Source organism: Rana temporaria, chromosome 6 (genome assembly GCF_905171775.1).
Source record: "Rana temporaria chromosome 6, aRanTem1.1, whole genome shotgun sequence".
Lineage (NCBI taxonomy): Eukaryota > Metazoa > Chordata > Amphibia > Anura > Ranidae > Rana > Rana temporaria.
In genome coordinates, this window is record NC_053494.1 from 140126441 (window position 1) to 140149803 (window position 23363).

Sequence of the window (23363 nt, forward strand, 5' to 3'; positions counted from 1 at the left end):
GGGTCCCTCCCTCAGCTCTCGTGACAGAAATTCATGGTCTGCCATTGGGTTGCGGCAGTACATGGCTCTGATTCCAGGAATTTTGTGAGTATCTTTTTGGCATGGCCACCTATTTCCCATTTATCCATGTTCCCATATGGTTGGTCCATACAATGTATTGGTCACTCATTTGTATATATTTTCTTTAGAAATTTGATGCATTCGCTCCTGATGAAGTGGTTGATCCACGAAACGCGTCAAGATCATTAGATGCATCACAATACTAATTTCATCTCTACCAAGACCATTTTTCCATTATGTGTCCCTATTGACCTCTCCACATGGGGGGTGGTCATACTCCATTTACTGTATTTGTGCCATGCTGCTTTCATATTTTACATGTATATGCTATAATTTTTATATGCATTGCCACATGTTATGTTTTTTGCTGTTTAGTAAATAAATGTATATAAAGTAAATAAATAAATGTTATTTATATCCATGTGTATTTCCTTGGTCCCGCCATACATGCCTCATTCAAAGTCCCACCCTTTCCCCATTTTTGTGGCCAATGATTCAATGATCCATGAACCTGCTAATCAGCTGTGTGCAATCACAGCCCAGAGCCATGTGTTGACAAGAAACCCAGGGCTCTGTACAGAGGGAATCATCTCGCTGTTTCTTATCTCTGTAAAGGAGGGATAGGAAACAAAGATCTGTAGTGAAAAGTAGCACACAATACACACATTATACATTGTTAGGCACACTTTTAACCCCTTGATTGCTCTAGATGTTAACCTCTTCCCAGCTAGTGTCATTAGTGCAGTAACAGTGTTTAGTATTATCACTGATCACTGTATTAGTGTCACTGGTGATGTCAATAGCAATTAGTCAGTTTCCCACCAGCATCAGATTGCCCGCAGCACAATTACACTCCCATTATAAGTTGCTGATTATCACCATTAGTAGTATAAAAAAAAACAGTATACAGTACCTTGAAAAAGTATTCATACCCCTTGAAATTTTCCACATTTTGTCATGTTGCAGACAAAAACGTAAATGTATTTTATTGGGATTTTATGTGATAGACCAAGACAAAGTGGATAGATTGAACAGTGCTTCGTGAGATGTTTAAATCTTGGGATATTTTTTTATAACCTAACCCTGCTTTAAACTTCTCCACAACTTTATCCCTGACCTGTCTGGCGTGTTCCTTGGCCTTCATGATGATTTTTGTTCACTAAGGTTCTCTAACAAACCTCTGAGGGCTTCACAGAATAGTTGTATTTATACTGAGAATAAATTACACACAGGTAGACTCTTTTTACTAATTAGGTGAACTTTGAAGGCAATTGGTTGCACTAGATTTTAGTTAGGGGTATCAAAGTAATGGGGGGGGGGGGGGCGAAATACAAATGCACACCACACTTTTCACATATTTAATTGTAAAAATAGTTGAAAACCATTTATCGTTTTCCTTCTACTTCACAATTATGTGACACTTTGTGTTGGTGTATTATATAAAATCCCAATAAAATACATTTACGTTGTTGGTTGTAACATGACAAAATGTGGAAAATGTCAAGGCGTATGAATACTTTTTCAAGGCACTGTATATTAGGGCTGTCGAATATAATCGATGCAGCGATGCATCGCGATTCGACCCCCGGCGATTCTGCATCGATGCGGTTGCTTTAAATAATCGATGCATGTTGATGACGTCATCGTCGCGCCCTGCCGCGCGGAGCCAAAGTTTTGCCGCCTTCCCCTGTGTCACACTCGGAGTCCTGAGGAGAGGAGACGGACACGTGCAGCGCCAGCACAGCGTAGCCCTCCCCCCAAATCCCCCCCCCCCCCAGAGCGCTCAGACACTTAGCTTTCCTCCGAGTCCCCAGCCGAAGTAAGCGCCGTCTTTTTCCGCCTTCCGCCGACGTCATCCACAGCCGCCCTGTGTCACTTGCTTCACTGGCAGACACGTGAGAGGAGACAGAGTGACACCTGTTGTGAGTTCCGGTCCCAGTTCCCAGAGCTGTCCTCCTCTGCTTACCATTACTATGCAGCGTGCACTGCAGGCTGCCTGGTACAGGGGGAGAACGTTGCCGACTCACAACTGGCTGCTGTGGGCAGCAGCTGCAGGACTGTGGGAGAGAGACCCCGAGCGAGACAGGCTGCACTTGTCCTCTGTCCTCCTCACAGGCAACAGGAGAGGAGACCTCCAGCAGTGAGTGCAGAACTGACTCGTCGTCATCATCATCACCATCATCAGGTACACAACAGAGACACTGACTGTCACAGTAGTACTACTAGTACACTTATAACTGTAATCAAGGTATATAATATAATATATTATCATATCTTTGATGCACCATGTGGAGTGGACTGTAAAATTCAAATATGGCAAATGTATGACTGTAATAATAATTGTAAATGATAAATATTAATGATGGTGATTGGGTAAACTGAATTATTCTGTATTTCTAAACATTAAACTGAGTTTGTGACCATACCATTGCCATTTAATTAATTATGGTTTATGTAGGTCTAGCTCTAATCTATTGTCCAATGTCTTACTGATTGATCAAAACTTCATTACTTACCTTGTTTTGTATGATTTAGCTCATCACTGCCCCACACATGCAATGCAGTGCATGTGTGGGGCAGTGATGAGCAAAACCATAAATCATACAAACAAGCTAAGTAATGAAGTTATGTGAATCAATCACTAAGAGAATGAATACATAAAACCATAATTAATTAAATGGCATATGTTGTTGTAGCTGTTTGTTCAATGCCAGTGTGCCACGAAGATTGGAGAAGGAGAGATAGAGATCACTTTACCAACCGTTTCACTTTCACTGAGTGACCACGGTGGCTAGCAGTAGCACAGATCACAGATAAGATGAGGGTGCATTGTTTTAACACGTAGCGACGGTGCATGGGGTAGAATAATCATCTCCTGAATCATGTCTGCAGTCTCTGACCATCTCCTGTAGTAGGTCTGCAGTCTCTGACCATCTCATGTAGCATGTCTGCAGTCTCTGACCATCTCTTGTAGCATGTCTGCAGTCTCTGACCATCTCTTGTAGCATGTCTGCAGTCTCTGACCATCTCTTGTAGCATGTCTGCAGTCTCTGACCATCTCCTGTAGCATGTCTGCAGTCTCTGACCATCTCCTGTAGCATGTCTGCAGTCTCTGACCATCTCCTGTAGCATGTCTGCAGTCTCTGACCATCTCCTGTAGCATGTCTGCAGTCTCTGACCATCTCCTGTAGCATGTCTGCAGTCTCTGACCATCTCCTGTAGCATGTCTGCAGTCTCTGCCCATCTCCTGTAGCATGTCTGCAGTCTCTGACCATCTCCTGTAGCATGTCTGTCTGCTGTGTTTAGACTTTGCTACATGCAGGAAGTGTTATTGTGTGTTTTTTTTTTTTTTAAGAACAGATAGGAAAAAAAAATGGAGTACATAATTTTTTTTTGATGAAAGCCATGCGCACTTGCGCTGCAATCGTGATGCATCGTGATGCATCGCGGAATCGAATCGAATCGAATCGTGGACTTGATAATCGTAATCGCATCGAATCGTGAGATCGGTGAAGATGCGCAGCCCTACTGTATATACTGTTTATAGATGCTATAACTTTCACACTCACCAATTAATATAAACTTATTGGGATTCTTTTACACAAAGTCGTGTAGCAGAATACATTTTGGCCAAAATGTATGAAGAATTTTTATAATTTTTTTGTTATTGGATGTTTTGTAGCAAAATGTAAAAAAATACTGTTAATTTTTAAATATGTTAGATTTTTATTTTATATCGCAAAAAATAAACAGTGGCGATCATATAGCACCAAAAGAGCTGTATTTGTGTTGAAAAATTATATACATTTTGTTTGGATACAGCGTTACATGGCCACGCAATTACCAGTTAAAGTAGCGCAATGCTCAATAGTAAAAAATGACCTGGTCATGAAGGGGGCAAAATCTTCCAGATCTCAAGCATTTAAAGTGACACCAAACTTTAATTTTTCTATAAAATGAAGGCAACATGTTTCAATTTAGGTCAGGTAGAATATACCTTCTATCTTTGTCTTTGTTTTATCTCTTAACCTGCCTGGCGGTATTCCCGAGTCTGACTCGGGGTTAGATTTTCCTGCTGCGAGCGGAAACCCCGAGTCAGACTCGGGCTTGCCTCGCTAGATCCACAGGCTTGGTTTACTTACCTTGTCCCTGGATCCAGCGATGCCACCGCGCTGTGTGAGCGAGCGGGACCTCGCTCGATTCACACAGTGCCTCTGTGTGACGCCGATCTCCGTTCCCTGCGACGTTACAAAGCACGGGGACGGAGAACGGCGCCAAATTCAAAAAAGTAAACAAACACTTTACATACAGTATACTGTAATCTTATAGATTACAGTACTGTATGTAAAAAAAACACACCCCTCTTGTCCCTAGTGGTCTGTCCTGTGTCATGCATGTCATTTTATATAATAAAAACGTTTCTTTCTCCCTGCAAACTGTAGGTTGTCCATAGCAACCAAAAGTGTCCCTTTATGTCAAAAATAGTTTTAGATCAGCTAAAAAACAGCGATAATAAATTATAATCACTTGCAGAATTGTGCGATAGCGATTTGTGGGGAAATTCGTCATAAAAAAAAAAAAATAATGACAGCGACAATTCTGCAACTGAGCAAATTTCAGTGATTTTGATTTGATTACATTATTGAATAATTTTTATTATAATTATATTATTATTTGTTATAATTATTTATAATTATTTATTATATTATAATTTATAATTTTGTTTTTAAAAAAATGTCATACCCGGGATGCCTATTAGAATCTTGTTTGGTCAGATTTAAGTGAGTTATTCCTAAAAATTACAGGCCTACAGTATAAAACGCCAAATTTCCTTGCAAATAATGGTACTGCTTTCAGCATGTTTTTTCTGAAAGAATCATACCGCCAGGGAGGTTAAATGCAAACTTTTTTTCTGCCGTTCTCAGACATCCTGTTCTACAGTAGCTCCATGCCCCCTTCCCTGTGTATGTGAACATAGCAGCCCTTTCCTGCTTGCCCCGAGATGGACTACACATCGACATGTAGACACATTGGCCCGGATTCACATAGAATGGCGTATCTTTGTGTGGGTGTAACGTATCCTATTTACGTTACGCCTCCGCAACTTTTACAGGCAAGTGGCGTATTCTCAAACGAAAGTTGCGGCGGCGTAGCGTAAATAGGCCGGCGTAAGCCCACCTAATTCAAATGTGGTAGATGTGGTCGTGTGTCATGTTAATTTTATGTGACCCCACGTAAATGACGCTTTTTACGAACGGCGCATGCGCCGTCCATGAAAGTATCCCAGTGCGCATGCTATAAATTAACCCGCAAGAAGCCAATGCTTTCGACGTGAACGTAAATGACGCCCAGCCCTATTCACGAACGACTTACGCAAACGACGTAAAATTTTCAAAATTCAACGCGAGAACGACGTCAATACTTAACATTGGTACGCCGCATCTACGCCTCATATAGCAGGGGTAACTTTACGCCGGGAAAAGCCTAATGTAAGCGGTGTATCTGTACTGCGTCGGCTGGGCGTACGTTTGTGAATTTGCGTATCTAGCTGATTTACATATTTCTAGGCGTAAATCAGCGTACACGCCCCTAGCGGCCAGCGTAAATATGCAGTTAAGATCCGACGGCGTAAGAGACTTACGCCAGTCGGATCTAATACAAATCTATGCGTAACTGATTTTAAGAATCAGACTCAGAGATACGACGGCGTATCTGGAGATATGCCGTCGTATCTCCTTTGAGAATCTGGGCCATTCAGTTCTATGACAAATGTAGTTCACATAGAGCAGAGCATTTACCATAAATAACAGCACTGTTCACTCTGCACTAGTAGAGGTGAGCGAGATGCATCAGTGAAGATAGGGAACATGCACACACAAAAAAAGACAGAGCCATGGTATAGAGTACTTGATATTTTAGAATGAGTGACGTCAAAAAGGAGTTTAGTATCCATTAAATTAAATAATTACGATGCATAACTGTTATTCCCCCAATTTCTGTATAACATGAATACATGTATTCAGTCCTTCAAATATCATTACCTCTGTCACTGCTACTACAAACTACACTACACAATTTCCCCCAAGAGAAGATTGTATAAATAGGCAAATCAGGAAGGGTTAGTGTCGGTTCACACAGGGGCAACCCGACTTACAGCGCGACTTTGCAAGGCGACTTCAGCACGTCTTGGAGCAACTTACAACACGACTTAAAGTTGCCTCCACTACAGGTGACTTTGGCTGTGGCCAATCACAGAATAATCAGCTCTGTTGGAGGGAGGGGTTTGCCTGAGTAAACTATTTTATTTTCTTGTAAAGTTGCTTCAGTTAAGATGGTGATCCAACTTTGGAGGCGTCTTCCATTGAAATCTATGGGTACAAGATGCCTAGAAGTAGCCTTGAAGTAGTACAAGAACCTTTTCTGAAGTCGGAGAGACTTCAGTAGTGTACAATAAGACGGCTCTCAGTGACTAACATGGGTTTACTGATGTCAAGCGACTTTGGGCGACTTGAGGTCTGACAAGTCGGATCCCAAGTGGCTGTAGTGTGAACGCCACATAGAGACTATGGAAAAAAAAGCTACTTAAGAACTAGGCTTCTGAGGTTGCAATTTTTTTATCTAACGTATTATGTTGTCTCCTATCAACATGCTCCTTTCACTGCATGGATGGACTTGTGTCTTTTTTCAACCTGACTAACTATGTAACTATGTAACTGCAACACACCTGATTGCTCCTTGTGTTGCTTTTCATTTCTCCTTTCTGAGCTCTTCTGTACAATAGACTGCAAGGGGCTAAAACCAGGTCAAATGTGAGGTACTTACACTGCTTTAAAGTGGTTGTAAACCCTTACAGGTAAGCCTAGAATAAGGCTTACCTGTAGGTGCAACAAATATCTCCTAAACCTACACGGTTTAGGAGATATTTGCAGAAAAGACTGCACCGATGTCTATGGCAATGGCGCTTGCGCACTGAGCGTGCCGTTAATAAATGGGACATGATGTTAGTGGCCAGCTCCCGCGCTATGCATACTAGCTCATTATGTCTTTGTCTTGCAGGGTATTTATTTTTTTAGTTTTGCTACAGAGGGTTTACTTCCTCTTTACGGATTTATTACTAATTACAAAATTGCATTCAGTTGTCTTTATATAAGCATGGAGTTAAACTGATTGTGCTTTACTGACTCTCTTTCTTCAAGATGTGAACCAAGGAAGAAGTTTTCCATCCAGGAAAAAAGGGTACAAAGTACTGACAAGACAAGCAGAGGTGTTTACCAGGTATGGTGTCAATGGCTTTAAATCCTAAAATAGATGGTCATACCTAGCAGCACTAAGCTCGCCGGTTTAAATCCCAACCATGACACTACCTGCCTGGTGTTTGCATGTTCTCCCTGTTCCTGCGTGGGTTTTCTTCAGGTACTCCAGTTTCATCCAACACTCCAAAGACATGCTAGTAGGTACAGTGAGGAAAATAAGTATTTGAACACCCTGCTATTTTGCAAGTTCTCCCACTTGGAAATCATGGAGGGGTCTGAAATTGTCATCGTAGGTGCATGTCCACTGTGAGAGACATAATCAAAATATTTTTTTCCAGAAATGACAATTTATGATTTTTTAACTATTTATTTGTATGATACAGCTGCAAATAAGTATTTGAACACCTGTCTATCAGCTAGAATTCTGACCCTCAAAGACCTGTTAGTCTGCCTTTAAAATGTCCACCTCCACTCCATTTATTATCCTAAATTAGATGCACCTGTTTGAGGTCATTAGCTGCATAAAGACACCTGTCCACCCCATACAATCAGTAAGAATCCAACTACTAACATGGCCAAGACCAAAGAGCTGTCCAAAGACACTAGAGACAAAATTGTACACCTCCACAAGGCTGGAAAGGGCTACGGGGAAATTGCCAAGCAGCTTGGATGAAAAAAGGTCCACTGTTGGAGCAATCATTAGAAAATGGAAGAAGCTAAACATGACTGTCAATCTCCCTCGGACACAATTTAGTATAAATGTGAGTTAAGGGCCTTATGCCGCGTACACACGGTCGTTTTTTGTGATGAAAAAAAACGAAATTTTTTAAAATGTCATTTAAAATGACCGTGTGTGGGGAAAACATCGTTTTATGTCTTCTGAAAAACAAAAAAAAAAATGCGAACATGCTTAAATTTTTTATGTCGTTTTTCAAAACGTTGTTTTTTGTGTCATAAAAAATGATCGCGTGTGGGCTAAAACGATGTTTAAAACAACGTTTTTAAACCTGCGCATGCTCAGAAGCAAGTTATGACGCAAGCTTGAATGGAACAGAGTCCCGCCGTACGTGCTGAACGTAACCACGCTTTGCTAGAGCATTTAAAAAAAATGTAGTTTGAAAAACGTTGTTTTTTTTCATGAGAAAAAACGACGTTTTTGTACAAGACAAAAAACGACCATGTGTACGCGGCATAAGAATGTAAGCTCCTTGAGGGCAGGAACTGATGTGAATGTGCAATATGTGAAGCGCTGCGTACATTGACAGCACTATATAAGTACCTGCAATAAATAAACAAATACCTACCAGCTGTAATCAGCAGTGTATACTATTCCCCGTTGTTAATTTGTTATTTAGGAGATAGGTTTAAAGAAATACATGTGCATCAGAATTTTTCTAATTTCTAGCTGTGCTGATTAAGATGAATCCAAACTAAAGCCTCTAGTGAGCCTGGTGTGGAATGTAAATTGGTTAAATGAAAATACGGTACAGTGGAAGCTAATTAGTAAAGTGCATTATAATGCTGATGCAGATGGATGATAATAAAAATGAATACATGGTTATTTGGAACAGATTATATTCTGAAACATGATAGTTAATAGCAACTATAAAACAATACAGATAAGTAATAGCAGTTAATGTGAAATGTTGAGAAAAGATATCTATGCAACTGGATGATAAACAGCTACCATCAATTAGTATTAACCAAAGACAAAATTAACTAAATATGTATGTGGGGTACATTACTTAAAGGAAAACTACTGTATAGTTAGTATAAACATTACCAGCAAATGTATTCTTACAACTATACATGAAGGGATTATACATCTTTCTTTCTTTGTAATTATGCATTACATATTACAGTGTAAGTCTACTTCAATGAATTCCCTAGGTGGCTATCTTTTTGTTTTTATTTCTTTATTTAAAGGTTACACAAAGTGTATTATACATTTAATTGGGTTATATGTATGCAGCATAAATACTGGTAATTGGTGAACCTATTACTTGTTTTCTGAAAGCAAATCCATTTGGGTAACAAACAACTTTCTATATAGCGGTGGAAATGCCGACTAATGCTGGCTGATTCTGTGTAAGTCGGAATGTTTTAACCTGTAATTAAATGTAGTAATATTTGACCTTAGGAGTAGAACAGAGTTGTACAGCACATGGGGTAAGGAAAGAAAAAAGAAGAGGTTACAGGATCCAATGGAAAAAAAAGGAAGAAAAAAATCTGCATTTTTTTCCTTTTTCCTCCTTTTAAATAATGAGATTATTTCTTTCCCTTTCCACCCTCTTGAACTAAAACCAGTAAAACTGAGGCCTAGTACACACAACCATTTTTCTTGACAAAATCCATCAAGAAACTTGGTGGCAGAGCTTTTTTGCACAGGAGAACGGGCGTGTGTATGTTTTTCATCGAGAAAACTGTCGAGGAACTCGAAGAGAAAAAAAAAACGGAATTGGCCTTACCGGTAACTCTGTTTCTAGGAGTCTTCCAGGACAGCCTCTGAGACCTTGGGCTCCTCCCTCCGGGACAGGAAACACACACCCATCCACTTCTTTAAAGGCGGTCCTCCAGGCCTCCCTCTTCAGTTTATTCAAGAACTACCGGAAGGCTCTGAAAGACATAATATACTAACACAACGTCAGTTCATACCTCAAATACCAGTTACATAACACCGGGTGGGAAAAACCCCGGCTGTCCTGGAAGACTCCTAGAAACCGAGTTACCGGTAAGCCTAACTCCGGTTTTCTCAAATCGTCTTCCAGGACAGCCTCTGAGATGATAAGCAAGAAACTCACTTGTTAGGGTGGGGCAACCACCTGGAGGACCTTCCGTCCAAACGCTTGATCTTTGTCCGACAGCAAATCTAACCAATAGTGTCTGGCAAACGTAGAGGAAGACGACCATGCCGCTGCTTTGCATATATCCTCCAGTGAAGCTCCGGCCTTCTCCGCCCAAGATACCGAGACTGCCCGGGTCGAGTGTGCTTTGACTGAAGGGGGTTGTTTACCCTCTGATTGATAAGCCTCTGTGATCGCCATCTTTAACCACCTAGCAATGGACGATTTAGAAGCCCCATAGCCTTTGCGAGCCCCCGCAAAATTAACAAAAAGAGACTCAGAGTGCCTAAAATTCTTAGTGGCCTCTAAATAACATAAAATACATCTTTTAACATCTAATAAACTTACTGATTCCCCCTCATCACCTTCTGAGGTGGAATGAAAAGTAGGTAAGATAATGTCTTGGGTCCTGTGAAACGTGGAAGACACTTTGCGTAAAAAGGAAGGATCCGTTTTAAGGATTACTTTATCATCCAAAACAAACAAAAAGGGCTCCTGAATTGATAGGGACTGCAGATCACTGACCCTCCTGGCCGATGTGATCGATACTAAGAAAATAGTTTTTAAACGTATGTGTTTAAGTGACGATTTCTCCAGGGGCTCAAAAGGAACACCGGTAAGAGCTCTAAGGACTAAGGATAGGTCCCAAGAAGGGCAAGCTCTTACTTTCACTGGTTTTGATCTTGCTAAGGTCTTGATTTTTTTTTTACAAACTGATGTTTCTGGAATGAAACTTCAAGAAAAACACTCAAGGCCGCCGTCTGCACCTTTAGAGTACTGGTAGAAAGAATTATATCGAAACCTGCTTGAAGGAAGTCCAGAACTACCGGAATGCCGAGAAGATCAATCCCTCGTTCTGCCTGCCAGGAATTAAATTTCTTCCACACTTTGGTATAAATGGCCCTGGTTACAGGTTTGCGGCATTCTAAAAGCGTTTTGACTACCCCCGCCGCCATCCAGCATGCCGATTAGAGGTAATGGGGTACAGGGTTAGCGCCAGTCAAAGGTCCTGCTCCCTCTGAGCAAACGGGCAGCAATAGATCCGGCAACCGTGCTCTTCCCTATCAGGCCAGAGGGGTGCCCAGGCTGAGGAGAATCATTTGCCCTTCTCAGGACAGTCCTGAGACCTGGAGCTCCCAAAGGTTCCTTGCATGCTCCTTCCTGTCCGGTAGGAAACACAAATAACTGAAGAGGGAGGCCTGAAGGACCGCCTTTAAAGAAGTGGGTGTGTGTGTTTCCTGTCCTGGAGGGAGGAGCCCAAGGTCTCAGAGGCTGTCCAGGAAGACGATTTGAGAAAAAAGAATAAGTTCTCTTTTTCCTCGTCGGGAATCTCAATTTCCTCGTCGTGTTCCTCGTCGGGCTGGTTTTCGACGAGAAACGCGTTCGTGTGTATGCTTAGAAACCCACGCATGCTCAGAATAAAGTATGAGACGGGAGCGCACCTTCGGTAAAAGTAGCGTTTGTAATGGAGATAGCACATTTGTCACGCTGTAACAGACTGAAATGTGCAAATAGTCTCCTACCAAACTTTTACTTAACACGCAGTAACATGAGATTAGCAAAAGCAGCCCCAAGGAATGTGCCAGTGGAATCTAACTTCCCCTGCTGTCGTACGTGTTGTACGTCACCGCGTTTGAGAATGACGAGATTTGGTCATAACAGTGTGTACGCAAAGAAAGCTTGTCAAGTTTCTCGACAAGCCTAACAAGGAACTCGTCGAGGAAAACGATGTTTCATTTACGACGAGTTCCTCGGTTGTGTGAACAAGGCCTGAGTCTTTCAAAATGTCTTCCTTTCATGCTTCCTTACTCAAGGCAGTGGGAAAACATTATCGTATTTTAGGTTGTCATTCTTAACAATGGATTTACATTACTGAATTATGTGATTGTTTTAGATTGGGGGAAATTGTTAACATGTAATTGTAATTTTATTCAAGGATTTTTTCTATTTTTTAGGAATGAGTAATAAGAGGTACTGATGTACCCCTGTACTAATTCCCCTTGGAAAGGAACAGATATCTGGGGGCATGTTTTTTTCTAAAAGGGGCTTCCAGATTTCTAAAAGCCCTCCAATAAACCCCACATCCTTTTTTGGGGAACAAGATGTGGGGAAAGGCTAATTTCCCTTAATGTTGTGCAAGGGGGGGAAGGGGGACTTTGTAGCCCCCACTGGAAGGTAACCCCCCCCAATACTGATAGGCATGTGGTCTAGCACGGTACAGAAAAAGGGGGGTGCATGCTCACTGCCATCTCTTTCCTGGCCACCCAAGCTGCATTCCTTGATAATGGCCTGGTTGGAATTGTTGGGGAAAATGTGACATCTGGGCTCACATTATAATTACTAAACACCAACACCTTTTGGGATGATTTGCCAGATTATAATGAACCAGTAATTAATCTTTACCAGCATCAGGAAGTCTTGGGCATTATAGGAACTCTTTCCAGTCTTCATCTCTACCTGGCAAATTAAAAGTGGTCCACCAGCTGAGAAGAGGGAAGAGGGTGGACTCATTCACTCCAAACTTAGTGTGCTGCACACATTGTTGCACGTTGATTCACATTGTGGCATGCTGCATTAACTGCTTCCCAACCAGTGCACGACTATATACGTCAGCAGAATGCACAGGCAGGTAGAAGGACGTATATATATATATATATATATACGTCCCCTTTAAGAATCGGCATTGTCGGGTCCCGCGGACTCGATGTCCGCGGGGATACCCGCAATCGTCTCATGGTGAGGAAGTACAGGGAAATGCTGATGCAAACAAGCATTTCCCCAGTCTTCCTAGTGACAAGGATACTGATCACAGCTTCCTGTAATCAGAAGCTGTGATCAGTGTCATGTCACACATAGCCCATTCCCCCTACAGTTAGAAGCACTCCCTAGGAAACAGCTCATGTAGAAGAATACGTATCGGCTTAAACTGTGAAAAAATTTAGTTTTTTTATAGATTTTTTGGGGGTATTTACTATAGCAAAAAGTAAAAAAATATTGTTTTAAAAAAAAAAAAAATGTTTATAGCACTATTCATATCAAATGGCACTGCAGCACACCAACACACATACCACGCTTGCTACTGCATGCAGTGTAGTTTTCTTGTACCCTTAGATGGTTCCAGCACTATGTTTATGGCTGTCATTACATGTGTTGTCAATACATGCAACTTGTAATTGGTGTATTGTTTCTCATTGTTAGTAGCGGTTGTGGATAAAAGGATGGGGGATTTGTGAATCAATGAACCCTGGTCGAACAGTCATTACATATTGTTGTTTGACTATGATCAAAAGTAAAAATCATTAATAGTTCCAGTGCTTCAATAGCAAAGGAGAAATCCTTTAGTGAGTGAGGTGTTTGGTGTCTATGGCCCCGTACACACGACCAGTTTCCTCGGCAGAATTCAGCTTCCGACCGAGTTTCTGGCTGAATTCTGCCGAGGAAACTGGTCGTGTGTACACTTTCGGCCGACGAGGAGCTCGACGAGGAAATAGAGAACATGTTCTCTATTTCCTCGTTGTTCTATGGGAGCTCTCGTCCCGCCGAGCTCCTCGGCGGCTTCAGGGCTGAACTGGCCGAGGAACTCGATGTGTTTGGCACGTCGAGTTCCTCGGCCGTGTGTACGAGGCCTATCTCTCTACAACTGCATATAACAGCATATTTTCAGATTGACTACTTGCAATGCGCTGGGCTGCTGTACAGCGCCATGCAGTTCTGGGCTGTGTTGCAGTGTGAATGAAACAAGCAGAAAACAATAGCTTTCTGTGGTTCCTTGCAGTGACAGACACTTTACAATGCAGTAAAATGCCTGTCACCGCACTGTGTGACTTCACCCTAATGCACACAGAACAGATTACAAACTCTCCTAGAAGCCTTTCCTCCTGGCACCAGTGTTTTTAGCTGAAGAAATGCTTGAAGCTTGTAAAAGTGTGTAGCGAGTTAAGACACATTTACAGGCATCAAGTGCTTGGGCGTTAATTCATTTCTGCCCATTGAAATTAATTAATGCTCAAGAGCTAAATGCGCCTAGCGTTAACACGTGTTTAGGCATGTTTACATGTGTTTACAAACATTACGTGTTTTTTTCTGCCAAAACTCTGCTGCTCTTGGATGTACTGGAAGTGTTTTTTTTGTTCTGCCTCTAAAGCCCCTGTCACTAAATGCTGATAAGAGCATATGTGTGCATGGGCACATGGCCTAACAAAAAGGGGAGTTTAGAGGCAGGGAAAAAAAAACCCTGATGCATGTAGAAGCAGCTGCAATAACTCCAGTGTGCATGAGGCTTAATTGTTTAGTTTCACTTACACAGTTAGGCTCCATGAACACTAGGAGCAGAAAAAAACATCAGTGTTTTAGCTGGAAAAACATGGCATAAAAAACGCGAATTGATAGCATATTGTACAAAGTTTTGTCGAGTTTATGAGCGTTTGAGTTTACAGGCATTTTTTGCACTTAACAACGCTCTCCTCTGCAAAAGAAACCGTTGAAACTTGACATTCACAAGAAATAACAGGAGTTTAGGAGTGATTGACATTTTACCAGCTCCTAAACTTCTCGCAATTAAGTTTTTTTTTTTTTCCCTGCCTCTGAACGTCCCTGTCAGAAAATGCCTGTAGTCGTCATAATGTGCAAAGACCCATAGAATACAATAGAAGTGTTTCTACAGGCAGGTGAAAAAAAACATCAAATGCCTGTAGGATCAACCTTTTATTTTTGCCAGTGTGCATGGAACCTTAAAGAGTTGCTTTCTCTTGCTTTATAAACTCGTTTCAGCCCAGGTTCACAATGGGTACGATTTGAGATGCGATTTCACATGTCAAATCGCAAAAAGTAGTACAGGAACTATTTTTTTAAATAAATCTCACATCTCAAATCGGCGGCATTTGCCGGCAATGACACCGTCCTAATCGGTGCACCGATTAGGATGGTGTCATTGCCGGCAAATGCCGCCGATTTGAGATTTATTTCAAAAAGTAGTTCCTGTACTACTTTTTGCGATTTCGGGCCGCAATTTACATTGACATCTGTGCAGAAACCTGCACAGATGTCTCCTAAATCATGGCCGAAATCGGGACTGCCAGTGGGAGTGAAATCGTGCGAGTTCAGCTGAACTCGCACGGCTTTACTCCCGCAGCCCAGTGTGAACCTGGGCTCAGGGAAGTTCTTGTAAAAAAAAAATATATGGAACAGTTGCAGGACTGGTATCATTGAATATAAAAGAAACCTGACCCTTATTTAGGCTTGTGAACAAAATGTAAATGACAAACACTTTAGCAGCTACCAGAAAGGTGTACCTCATGTGAGGGGGTTAGCCCATCAGCGGGTGTGTTTTACCCCCTGGACGGGTTCAGCATACAAAAAAAAACAATTAGGCACAGCAGACGGTGGTAGGAGGAAAACAAAAAGGTGCATATTTTATTTGAACTATATACAAAACAAATGTGACAGAAACAAAAGAAATACAAAAATAAACCCTGGTCACTTGACCGCTTACTAAACACATCGGTGTCCCTAACTACTGTAACGCCTGGGTACAGCCTAGTGCTGCCCGAGTCCCTAACTCCCTGCTGGTTAGAGTTTTGGTAATAGTAGCCACACAGGCTTTGTCTCACAGCACAAAGATCACTCCCCAGACTATTCACACAGGTCTGGTTCCAGGTTGGAGCATATCTCTTAGCATGCTGGGAGTTTTTGTAGAGGACCTAACGAGCCCACCTGATACAGCTGGGCTCATCAAGTCCTCCCAGCAGGACTCCCAGCACTCCCCCTAGAGGTACAAACTGGCATAAAGCCTGAACCTAGGAGAAATATATACAGCATCTTGGATGCAACCAGGGAATTTAACCTGCCTACTGTCACACTCAACAACACTCCAAATTGAAACTAAAACTAAAAATTGGCAGCTCTCCGATGTACATATATACATATATCATGCATAACAGTGAAGTAATTGTAATGTCACTCAAAAAAACGAATAAAAAGCATAGTAAATCCAAACAAAAGTGGAAGTTCATTCAAGTCTCTAGTTCCTGTGTAAACACCCTAATAAAGTTCTTGATTCTGTGCAAAAAGCTGTGCTTCTGAAAAAATGGCAGGCGACAAGTGGTTATATATGGCGGGCGGTAAGTGGTTAAGGAAACAGGATCACAGACTTACTTCACCAATCAATAAAACTATGTTACATGGGGGATTCAGAAAACAAAGACTGCTATGTAAACCTGGCTGGCGGTATTCCTGAGTCTGGCTCGGGGTGAGATTTTTGTGCTGCGATCGGTAACCCCGAGCCAGACTCGGGCTCGCCTCGCAGCATCCACAGGCACAAGTTACTTACCTTGTCCCTGGATCCTGCGATGCCTCCCGGCTGTGTGAGCGAGCGGGTCCTCGCTCGATTCACACCGTGTCCCTGTGTGCCCCCGATCTCCGTTAAAAAAAGTAAATAAACACATTACATAAAGTATACTGTAATCTTATAGATTATAGTACTGTATGTAAAAAATACACACCCCCTTGTCCCTAGTGGTCTGCCGAGTGTCCTACATGTACTTTTATATAATAAAAACTGTTCTTTCTGCCTGCAAACTGTAGATTGTCCATAGCAACTAAAAATTGTCCCTTTATGTCAAAAGTGATTTTAGAGCAGCTAGAAAACAGCAATAATAAATTAGAATCACTTGCAGAATTGAGCGATAGCGATTTGTGGGGAAATTCGTCATAAAAAAACAAAAGTAATGACAGTGACAATTTTGCAACTGAGCAAATTTCAGTGTTTTTGATTTGATTACATTATTGAATCATTTTTATTATAATTTCATTATTATTTGTTATAATTATTTATAGTTATTTATTATATTATAATTTATGATTTTGTTTTTCAAACTTTATCATACCTGGGATGTCTACTAGACTCTTGTTTGGACAGATTTAAGTGAGTTATTCCTAAGAATTACAGGCCTACAGTATAAAACGACAAATTTCCATGCAAAATAATGGTACCGCTTTCAGCACCTAAAATCTGAAATAATCATACCACCAGGGAGGTTAATGCTGATAGGCTGTATCATATGTGCCATAGTTACACTTTAAGTTGCTAATAATTGCATTCATCCCTTTGATCATTTTCATTTCTTGGATGACTTTAGATGGATGACATGAGAACTTCCATGTTGACTCCAGATGAGAAGCTATCACGTCATCTCAATTGGAGGTTTCAACATGTAGACAGCTGGATGTTACCCAAAGAGACCATTGCAGTGGTAAAATCCATTTCCTCCAGCAAACTTCAACAGGTAAGGGTCATCAAAAATCCTATACTTCTGAAACAAAATGTGACATTTAGGTAGATGGGGAATTGTCCACTGTTAGTTGGGTCAGCATTTCTAGAGCTTCCAGAGGCTTCTGTGGTTCATGTGTGAATACTTCAAATATTTGCTAGGACTGTATCAGACCTTAAGGCTGGGTTCACACTTTTTGCGGACTGGCTCGCAGCAGGGGTCCGGTGTGTCCCAGTTCTCCACTTCAGGTCCGAATTAGGTCTGAATTTTTGCCTGAATTCGGACCTGAAACTGAGCCAAAGATGCACAGGGCCCTTCTGCTGTGCGCTTCCCGGCCACCCCAGAGATGTGTGAACTGGCTCCATTAGGAGCAGGTCATACTCTCCTGTCATGCGAATTGGATGCAAGGAAACCCTCATTTTACCCTTTTTATGCTCAAAAGCTAATTTCTTAAATGGAACACCAGTCTGTTATGGAACTTATGCTGCAGCCAGACCAAACAGATTATTTCAGGATATTTCAGTAGTGCTGCACATACTATACCTCAGTAAGATATAAGTGTTTTTGGGTGAAAAAAATAAATCTGTTACCGAGATATTTTTATGATAATTTACATCATCACTCCACTACCAGTTCATTTTTGGTGTCCCTCTGAAGGTGGCTGCTAAGAAAATTTTGGTCCATTCTAGCATGAAAAAAACATTCTTTCAAAAAGGGAAAACCCATTAGATTTACTTCCAAGAAGGCTATATACAGTAGTTAGATATGTAAATAATGGTAACAAACATGAAAACGCCCTTTCTGTTCTCCCACCACTGCGCTTATGAACAAATAGTGATAATCAAATTTGCAAAAGAGTGATATCTATCTACCCATTTCTGTAGTATTATCTTGCATCACACTCCTGATGAGTGGCTGTAATATTACGAAACATGTAGAGTCTTAACCCTAGGGTGCCAAGACAAGCCTGGTTGCAAACATGCATTTCCCTGTGCATTATTTGTATTATATGATGTATGAGTAATTTATGAATTTTTTTTTATTAATCATGTTCATATGATGATCTGTATTATTTGTTTCACATTCTACATACTTATAATGTTTATTGATTATTTGAATTTTATGTTATGAGCATTATATTGATGTGTTAGTCTTATTGACTACAAACGTATTATTGATGATTGATATAAATGTTTTTTTAAGATTTTGGTATCCCAAATCTGATTGTGATAATAAATTAAAAATGTTTCATATTTATATATCTCATGGATCTTCATTCGTAATGACAATCCTCATCTAAAGCATAATTTTCCCCTCCTTTTTCTGCATCATACATTAGGGGTGGAGGCTTGTCATTATTGGTTGTGCCAGGTCACATTCTCTTTTATCTGTTTTATTACTTAACCACTTAAGGAATTTAAGTGCCCACCAGCGATCCGGTCCGAAGCTCCGTGACCGTGGCCGTGGGACCCGCGGACTTGATCGCCGCTGGAGTCCCGCGATCGGTCCCCGGAGCTAAAGAACAAGGAGAGCTGTGTGTAAACACAGCTTCCCTGTTCTTCCCCGTTCTTCACTGTGGCGCTGTCATTGATCGTGTGTTCCCTGATATAGGGAAACACGATCAATGATGTCACACGTCCAGCCCCGCCCCCTTACAGTTAGAAACACATATGAGGTCACACTTAACCCCTTCAGTGCCCCCTAGTGGTTAACTCCCAAACTGCAATTGTCATTTTCACAGTAAACAATGCATTTTTATAGCATTTTTTGCTGTGAAAATGACAATTGTCCCAAAAATGTGTCAATATTGTCCGGTGTGTCCGCCATAATGTCGCGGTCACGAAAAAAATCGCTGATTGCCGCTATTAGTAGTAAAAAAAAAATATTAATAAAAATGCAATAAAACTATCCCCTATTTTGTAAACACTATAAATTTTGCGCAAACCAATCGATAAACGCTTTTTTTTTTTTACCAAAAATAGGTAGAAGAATACGTATCGGCCTAAACTGAGGAAACATTTTTTTTTAGATATATTTTTGGGGGATATTTATTATAGCAAAAAGGAAAAAATATTGAATTTTTTTCAAAATTGTCGCTCTATTTTTGTTTATAGCGCAAAAAATAAAACCGCAGAGGTGATCAAATACCACCAAAAGAAAGCTGTATTTGTAGGAAAAAAAGGACGCCAATTTTGTTTGGGAGCCATGTCGCACGACCGCGCAATTGTCAGTTAAAGCGACACAGTGCCGAATCGCAAAAACTGTCCGGGTCCTTTACCTGCATTTTGGTCCGGGTCTTAAGTGGTTAATAAATAATACTCGTGAAAGAGACTTATTATAGTTGCTGTCTAGTTTTGTGTGGTCTATATGTGATGCTCTGCGCTTGGATAATTTACCGCTCTCAGCTGTGTCACATTTACTAGAGGACAGTCTGTTTTCATTTCCCAGCTGTGCATTGTGTAGACATCTGCCTGTGTGTGATTTATCACTCTCTGAAGGTTCTCTTGCCTCTAGGCCATTCTGAAACTCGGGAATCTTAGCAGCATAATCTTCCACACTGGGTTCCAAATGATCAGGACGTTTATGTGTGTTAAGTTGCAGGGCAGTAGAGCCCTATGAGACTTAAGGGCTCGCTATGTCCTTGAGCTGTGGATACAAGACAGATGATCAGCTTTCTTTAGTATAGGTAGTAAACAAATGCCTATACTTTCTCCTGTGTACTCATGTGTACTCTGCAACTTATGCAAGTCTATTATTACTAGAATAGGCAGACACGTATTACTACTTACTGACTTCTTTTTCAGTTTAGAGTGTTCTCTTGTTGATTAATATAGAATTTTAAAGGGCGGTGTTTACCAAACAGCTAAATTTACAATTAAAGTGGATGTAAACCACCACATATACCCAGTGAAGTGAACTGCCTCAGTTGATATACAGGGATAAAACAAATCTCCCTACATAAGTTTTAAATGTATATCTGCTGTCTTTGCCTTTATATACTCTTTAGAGCAAGTAAGTGCACGTCCTGTTCGATTTTTAACTTCCTCATTCATCTGTAGGAGTGGATTATTGCTATATACTGTGAGACAACTGATTGGAGGAAAGGCACACACCCCCTCCCCACACATGCCTGTGAATAGTTTAACAGTCTGTTAATCTATTTATAGCACCCTCCTCGACACACACTTCAGGGTCTCATCTCAAGGAGCTTGTCAAAAGTTATCAGGCTAATAACAGAGGAACGGAGCAGGACAAAGCTATGGGTCATAGTGCTTTGAAGAGAGATAAGATACACTGCAGATATATGTGCCCAGCTCAAATTTCATGAATCGGGTTTACACCTACTGTACTTTAAAGAAAATCATACAGCAATGCCAATTTATAAGAATCAAAATCTTTACTCTTCAGTTATTATGTTAGGGTTAGGGCATACTTATTTCTCAGGGACAGTTAGGCGTGCTGTTATTTATTTGTATTTTCTATCTGTCAGAAGAGACAGTGTCAGACTGTAAGGCCCCAATAGGGGCTGACCTTTCCTCTTTCTGAGTTTACAACACTGCTTACTAAATGAGGAAAATAGACAATTAACAAAGGCCTTAGATTTTTTTTTTTAGCAGTTCTGACAGTTTGCTTTATAACAATCCTATGATTCTTATACCATAAAGGGCAGTGCTAAATTCCAGAATAAAGTGAGTCTCAACTTGACATAAGTATGTAAATGTGGATAACCATTACAATAGCATATACTAATTTGCAATACATTGAATACACTAGTAGTAAAATCTTACTATTGTTGCAGTGCAAAAAAAATGTTTAAAAGGACAAATCCAGTGAAAAAGTCCAAATAAACAGATCATACATAAAAGTTTGTGAAAGTTAAAATCTATATATCAAGCAACTGTTGTGTGACTATCAGTGTCCCGGCACTTCTCCTTCCTGCCGAAAAAGATGCGTATACACCACCATGTGTCACCAATTAAAGGAGCCTCTTACCAGTCTAAGTGGACCTGGCCAGTGCACATTGCACAACCACTTATTTATTTTATATATTTATCTCCACTGTTTCTCACTCTTTCACTTTTGGGTGTGTGTGTGTTTTCTTTTTCTCACTAGGAAGGAGGGTGTGAGTCCTTGGGCTTGCCCTGACATCTAGGGGGGAGGATGTGTGGCACTCCTTCCTTCTCTGACCTGGGGTGTGTGTGTGTCCTCTCTTTGTAAAAGCCCCTCGACCTAGAATTTGAAGGTCAGCTTCGGCTGATCTGGAAGAACAGGCAGACCAGTCGTACCCTATGACCCTGTTAGAAACCTTATACCCTGGGGGATCAGGGAGAGGTCCCACCACGTTGTTGTGTGTGTTACACATGCAAGTTTTTTGTTAAACTTAATGGTTTTTCTGTTTTTAGATTTTTGCAGTAGATTACATTTTTTTTATTATAAATGGTCAAACAGTGCACTATATCCTCCAAGTAACAGGAAGACTTCCAGTTTACAATGGACTCTACTTTCAGTGATCTTCCATCTGTGTTAGTTGATTGAAATTGAAAATCTTGCACAGTTACCAGCAAAAAAATATATGGAGCCTCGTCGATGGAACCAACCAGCCTGCATCAAATTAAATTGACCCTGTCTAGTAGTTCACAATAAAACCATGAGACTTACACACATTTGCAAATATATGCAGCGGCCACGTCACAGTGCCCAAGTGTACTGCAGTCCTAACTGCATTTACTGTATTTAATCCTATGATTGCTTGTTATCACCATTAGGCCAAGGCAGTGGGTAGAATGGAGTTTTGTTTTTGTTTTTTGAGGGGGGGGGAGGTCAGCACCAAACATACAGTATTAATTTTGTGTTTCTGGTGTGTATCTCATTACCTGCAGTTGGCTGCTTCTGACAAAAATCTTTCTGCAGATGTTCTTTCACAGCCACCGGATACTACCCTGTGTGGTTGACTTCTGGCAAAGGTTAACAGAAACTGAGGCTACTCACACTCTAATTGTCCCGATCACCAATTTCATAGGGTATTAAAGTGAGGGTAAATACAAAGCTCTGAGTTGTCACCAGAACATGACCAGGAGGGGGGGGGGCAACTTCCAATGGGGATACTTGTTTCCAGGACAACTATTCAGGACAGGTTATCCCTCACATTGTGTAAAAACAGTGTAGCGCTGGAAATTAAAACATAATAAATGAATCAATCAAACTGATTGAATAGATGATCTATAACAATCAAACCGATTGAATGAAAAATTGTGACATTTTCAAATAACATAAAAAGTCCATGAATATATTCAATCCAATATCCAGGTGGAAATCCAAAGAAATAATTGAAAAGTTCAAAGAAGATAGTGAACATCCAATGTGTGATAAATAATTCCACAGCGTGAAGTCAACCCATCACCTGAAGGTAAATTAAAGGCTTACCAGAAAGCCTGTGACCGCCCTTCTCAAGGGGGTCAAAATAGGCTTATAAAATGAGTGAGTCCTGCGGGACAGCTGAGAGGATCCTCCATCTTTCACGTCCTCAATGGCCCCAGACTCAAACTCACAGGTCCTTCCAGGGATATCACAGGTGTATATTGGGTAAATGGAGTACACACTCAGAGTGAGAGTGGATAAGCCGCAATGGAAATGAAACAGAAAAAAAATTCCATAGTGCAGGCGTATAAAATTAAGGGAGAATTTATTGTGGCATTAAAAATACAGACTCTCTCTGTCAAAGAGAGATAATAATTGTCCTTGCAAGGAATAAAAACATATGACAAAAAGCAGCTCCGTTTGGCGTCAGTCCGCCTATGGGAAAGAAATCGCGCATGCGCTATGCATGTACGTGCCGCCCGACGATTGTTTCGTCACACTGACGTCATCGGGGCACCTGATGCCGTCAGTGTGATGAAAGTATTGTCGGGCGTCACACACACGCATAGCGCATGCGCAAT

General features: G+C 41.0%; 1 protein-coding gene across 1 annotated transcript in view; it reads left to right on the forward strand.

The window, feature by feature from the left end:
• LOC120943864 overlaps nt 1-23363 on the forward strand; it is a 242805-nt gene that overhangs the window by 167115 nt on the left and 52327 nt on the right. Inside the window, exons 7-8 of the mRNA XM_040357459.1 lie at nt 7257-7335; nt 17293-17439. Coding sequence (XP_040213393.1) covers nt 7257-7335; nt 17293-17439 — 226 coding nt within the window. The remainder of the gene's footprint in view (nt 1-7256; nt 7336-17292; nt 17440-23363) is intronic.